Raw genomic sequence first — 5,465 nt, 5'->3', positions numbered from 1 at the left:
AAATGCTTAATGGTATTCTCCAAATTTTGCCCAAATATTCTCAACCAAATCATCTTGTAACTGTTTATGTTTATCTCGATCACGAACACTCAAACGAATGTTCATCATAGTGGAGACACATGAAGGCCTGGTTGTTGGTACGGTGAAGTCCACTTCTGAAGTTCGGTTGGACTCCATGTGTGTGAATTCGGATTGATCAAACAGAGTGTATCCATCTCGTTCGTCTTCTACGATCATATTGTGCAGTATGATACACGCTATCATTATATTTCCAATTTTATTCTTATCCCAAAGAAGAGCCGGATTTTTGACTATGGCAAATCGAGCCTGCAAAACTCCAAAAGCACGCTCGACATCTTTACGTGCAGCTTCTTGATGTGTAGCAAAGAAACAGTCTTTTGGAGTTTGCGGTAGTGAAATAGATTGGATAAAAGTAGACCATTTTGGATAAATACCATCTGTGAGATAGTAAGCCATCTTGTATTGGTTTCCGTTGACACTGTATTTAAATTTTGGAGCTCGACCGTTTAAAATATCATCAAAAACGGGAGAACGATCAAGAATATTTATATCGTTTAATGTACCTGGAGGTCCGAAAAAAGCATGCCAGATCCAGAGATCTTGTGATGCTACAGCTTCTAAAATGATTGTCGGCTTGCCAGAACCACGTGTATATTGACCTTTCTATGCGGTTGGACAATTCTTCCACTCCCAATGCATACAATCAATGCTTCCTATCATCCCCGGAAATCCGCGGAACTCTCCAATATCGAGTAGACGTTGAAGATCTTCTGGTGTTGGTCTTCGTAACTACTCATCTCCAAAACAATTTATGATGGCATCAACAAAATGATCCAAGCATGAGAACGATGTGGTTTCAGCAATTCGAAGGTATTCGTCACAAGCATCAGCTGCCGTACCATATGCCATCATACGAATTGCTGCTGTACAATTTTGTAGTGTTGAAAGCTCCAACCTTCCTGTAGCATCTCTTCGTTGTTGAAAGAATGGAATTTCCGCTCCTAGTCTCTCAACGATACGCATGAACAAGGGCTTGTTCATTCGAAATCTGCGTCGAAACATTCTAGGAGGGTATGTTGGATCTTCACTGAAATAATCGTTCCACAAGTGGGCATGGCCAACTTCACGATTTCTTTCAATGAAAGTTCGCTTCTTCTTTGGTTTGGGTGGTTGTTGATGTTGAACAGGTGGAGTGAGAAGAGATTGCCAAACTTGATTGGAAATTTGGTCACAAACTTGATTTAAGGTTTCATCAATGGTGTCATCAAAATTATTGTGTGAAGAAGATGCCATTGTTGATGAATGGTGAAAGAAAAGCTAGAGAGTGTTTGATATTTGGTGAGTGTTTGATATTTTTTGAGTGTTTGATTTTTTTGGTGAATTGGTAGTGTTTGATAGATCACAAACACTCTTTGTTATATAGACTTCTACAAGCAACAAGTTGTGGTGTGAAATCGAATTAAATTTGTGGAGAAGGAAGAAAAAAACAAAAAATGGACTTGTACAAACTTGTGGTGTATGACACAAAAAAAAAACAATTGGTACTATATTATAATGAAAGATTCGACATCTTGTGGTGTACTATAGAGCTGTTTGATCACGGGAGACACTTGTGAGGTGCTGTTTCATCACGGGAAACGCTTGTGTGGTGGGTGAAGCTCACGGGATACGCGTGTGTCCTTTTGGTTGAACCTCACGTGAACCTCTAGTGTGGTCAAGATCAACAGTCACCATCCTTGTAACCAAGAATCCTGAAATAATGTACACAACACCAAACAATTAGTTCTTGTAACAAAAAAACACAAGTACAATTAATAAGGAACATTGACAACACTAAACAAGTAATTCCATCCGATTATATTTGGAGACAAACTAAAACAGAGTACATTAGTTAAACCAAACTAAAACAAAGTACATTACATAGTAGAACAAACAAAAACAAAGTACATTAAGTGAATCCAAATAAGGATTCAAGCCGATTATAACCACAACCAAACAAAAACCGAATACATTAAGTGAATCCAAATAAGGAACAAACTAAAACTGATTACAATAAAACAACCACCAACCTAGTACATAAAACAACCACCAACCTAGTACATAAAACCGATTCAAACTGATGACAACATGTCATCAATTAGTTTGTCTTTTAAAGCCTTTTCCGATTCACTAAGTGAATCTTTGTTTGCAATAAGATTTTCAAGCATCACATGCTTGCTATGCTTCTCTTTCATAGCAAACTCCATCTCTTTCAAAGCAAAGTCCCTTTGCTTCATCTCATACATCCTCCCAACCTCTTGCATCTGAAACTCCAACAAAGCTTTAGGATCTCCCTCTACATGCGCTTGAGTGTTGATGTGTTTCTTACCCTTTCCTCTCAACAACTTCGCAGCCTTAATACCAGTAGGACGTTGCATAAGTCCATCCTCGAGATCAATGGGAGCTTCGGAGGCAGAACCATCCTCACATGTCCTTTTATCTCCATGATCTTTAGGAGATGTGGAAGCACACCACTTCTGGTCATATCGAAGCTCTAGCCATGCATGCTCCATGGTGAATTTGACCTTGTGATCATTGAAAAAAATCTGGTATGCTAGCTTCAGAACATCATCTTCATTCTGCCCACTAGATTTCTCCCTTGTAGCAGCTTCATAGCAGCCAACGAACTTGCACACAGTGTCGTTGATCTTACCCCACCGCTGCTTACAATGACTTGACAACCTCTTTGGTCGACCAACAGCATTCGGACATTTGCCTACATAATCTGCTATCCTTCCCCAAAAGGCTCCACGTCTCTGCTGGTTTGATGTTATCGGGTCCTTGCTTGTGTTTAACCAAGCAGAGACAAGCATCACATCATCTGCTGGTAACCAAGCATGCCTTGCTCGTCGGTTACCAACAGGTGATGGAGCTGCAGGTGGGACATCAGAAAATTGACTCTCATTAGGAGAGTCAATGTGGTTGCTGGAATCATGTTGACTTTGTAGGAGATCGTAGAAGCTAGCAGAGAAACGATATGGATTCAAGGAGTCCTCTGAACCCATAGCTGCTGCTTCGTGTGTGTGTTAGAAGGAGAAGGAACGATTGTTGAGGTTTCGTTTTTTGTGTTTGGTGTTTATGTTTTGTGTTTTGTGTTTTACTTATCAATTACCCCTTTTATTTACAATCTGATTTTAGTAGTTTACTTTTTAAACTAGTGTATTAAAGTTTTCAATTTAAGTCTACCCGTTCCCACAACAACCACAACAACCAACAAACCCTAAACCATCACACAATAAGTCTGATGTCAACTACCGTAGACCCTAATCAAGTACTAATGGTATTTATCACAACCAACAAACTACAAGCATCCATCATGACTGACTCGACACTTAACTACACTCAAACCAAATAAATGAATAATACTAATAATTAAAAAAAAAAGAGAAAAGATCATATGAATACTAAATCATATCTTAGATTAAGATCTTGAAAACAGAACTAAAACAAAAACAAAATAAAAACAAATAAAACCGGTAATAAACAGAGTTCAAAATTCTAACCTTGTGTTATGCTTGGTGATGATCTTTAGTGTCACTTGAGAACACTAAAAGATGATCAATGAAACTAAAACTGATTGTTAAAAGCATCATCGAAAACCTTAAATAACAAAAAAGACAAGTAAACATCAATGTGTCATCAAGAATGAAGTGTTATAGGAATAGAGTTAAAAAGAGAAATTAACTACAAGAGTAACGTGATTACCCTGGCAATAGCCTAGCGGGAGTAAGAGATGCAGCCAATGTTTGGTATACTCTATAAATGTTTGGTATCTAATTAAGATGCAGCAAAGCAGAGACCATAGATTGGCATGTGATGAACGAGCTACAACCAAACCGAAAACTAAGACAAGACGCAGTTTTCACATCAGAAATCAACAACAAACCAAACTCTACTCTGCTACAAATCACACTACCACGTAGATAAGAGATATAGGGCAATAGACCAGTTAGTAACCTGATGTTTCTCTCTTCAAACCCTCCCACACATTAATCCTTGTACCTCGACTGCCTGCATCAAAGAGACAAAGGTATTTCATTTCACTTATATAGAAAGACAGAAAAAATGGGTTAAGAGAAAGAACACTACTTGAAGATGTAGGGCAGAGAAGAAAACGATCCATCAGAACCATCACCGACCAGAAAGCATCCTCCAAGAGATAAGAATCAAATGAATCAAAGTGAAAATTCAGAAACAAACAAATGATAACATCCAACCCTAATCCCAAATTTAAGAACAAAATCGATTAAACCTAATCCCTTCTAACTATTCACGAATTCAACCTACTAAACAGAGAATTCAACTTACCCTTGCTTCCAATTGCTGCAATCTCATCGAATAAACCCTAATCCCTCCTCCGATTCGCCTCCGAGATTATATCCCTTCTGCTTCCCCTTTCTTCTCCACAATCGCCCCTGATTCCATAGCTGTAGCATATCCAGATCCTTCTTTTTATCAAGAATGGACTTCGATCGAGAGATAATCACCGAGAGAGAGATCGAGAGAGAAATTGTTTCTCTCGATAAATGTTTTTTTTTTGGGTCGAAAAAAATTGTTTTTTGGTTCTTCTATTTTTTTTTCCACCCAACAAACACTTGACACGTAGGAGCTCTTAAAAAAAAGTATGTTATATTAGAGGCTCTCTTAACTATTTTTGTTATTTCTGATTTATTTTTTTTCCTTCTTCCTTAAAACCTGCCTTAGAACCCCCATTGGGGATAACCTAAGTAGTCTTTGTTTTTCTGAATTTATATTATTTGCGATTTCCACCAACACAGATTGTCTCTGATATCTGATTGCTCCCACCTCTTCCACTTCATTCTTATCGTTCACGGGTCCCCTCTCCTCTTCCCTTAGCTCAGAATATAATGTAAACCTTACCAAGTTACGTTGGTCTTGTAAGGTTTATATATCAAAAAGTTGGCTTGGCATCGATAATATTTTGTTATCTCTTTCGGAGCCTTCCACGTTCTTTGGTTCAAGTCGAGTTTATTAACAAAGGCCACTATAGCAAACTGATAGACTCCTAGTGAGGAATCTGCTCCCAAGAACACACTTGCAAGGTCTTGAAGATGATCGGATGGATTGATGATGATCAATGGATCGAAGATACAATAGATTGATCAAATGGAAGGTGAAAGGGTGGTTTATGCAGCGGATTGAAAGAGATGGAATGGTGAAATGATGCAGCAGATGAAAAGGAGATTGAAATGAACTTCCAAGAGAGATGGAAATCTCTTAGACTTCAGGCTCGAATCCAACTTAGATATGACACACTAAGAAGAAAACAAGTTGAGAAGATATTACACACTCCTCAGATCAAACAAGTAGAAAGAAGTTTTTGATTAAAATGTTTGATGGTTTACAAAGAAGAGATACATGGTCTTTAAATAGGAGAAGAGGGG

The 5,465-nt window shown here is 38.2% G+C and overlaps 2 protein-coding genes across 2 annotated transcripts; both read right to left on the bottom strand.

The window, feature by feature from the left end:
- Positions 7–477, bottom strand: LOC104728265. The gene has a single exon (XM_019231927.1). It carries the CDS (start codon positions 475–477, stop codon positions 7–9), a length of 471 nt encoding a protein of 156 aa, XP_019087472.1.
- LOC109124948 lies at positions 811–1,314 on the bottom strand. Its single transcript, XM_019231926.1, has one exon. The coding sequence runs from the start codon at positions 1,312–1,314 to the stop codon at positions 811–813; it is 504 nt and encodes a 167-aa protein (XP_019087471.1).

This window comes from Camelina sativa, chromosome 11, assembly GCF_000633955.1.
Source record: "Camelina sativa cultivar DH55 chromosome 11, Cs, whole genome shotgun sequence".
NCBI lineage: Eukaryota > Viridiplantae > Streptophyta > Magnoliopsida > Brassicales > Brassicaceae > Camelina > Camelina sativa.
This window is presented reverse-complemented; position numbering and strand designations above follow the sequence as displayed.

Coding starts and splice junctions, on each gene's coding strand:
- LOC109124948 (XM_019231926.1), bottom strand. CDS start 1,314: ATGGCATCTTCTTCACACAATAATTTTGATGACACCATTGATGAAACC.
- LOC104728265 (XM_019231927.1), bottom strand. CDS start 477: ATGGCTTACTATCTCACAGATGGTATTTATCCAAAATGGTCTACTTTT.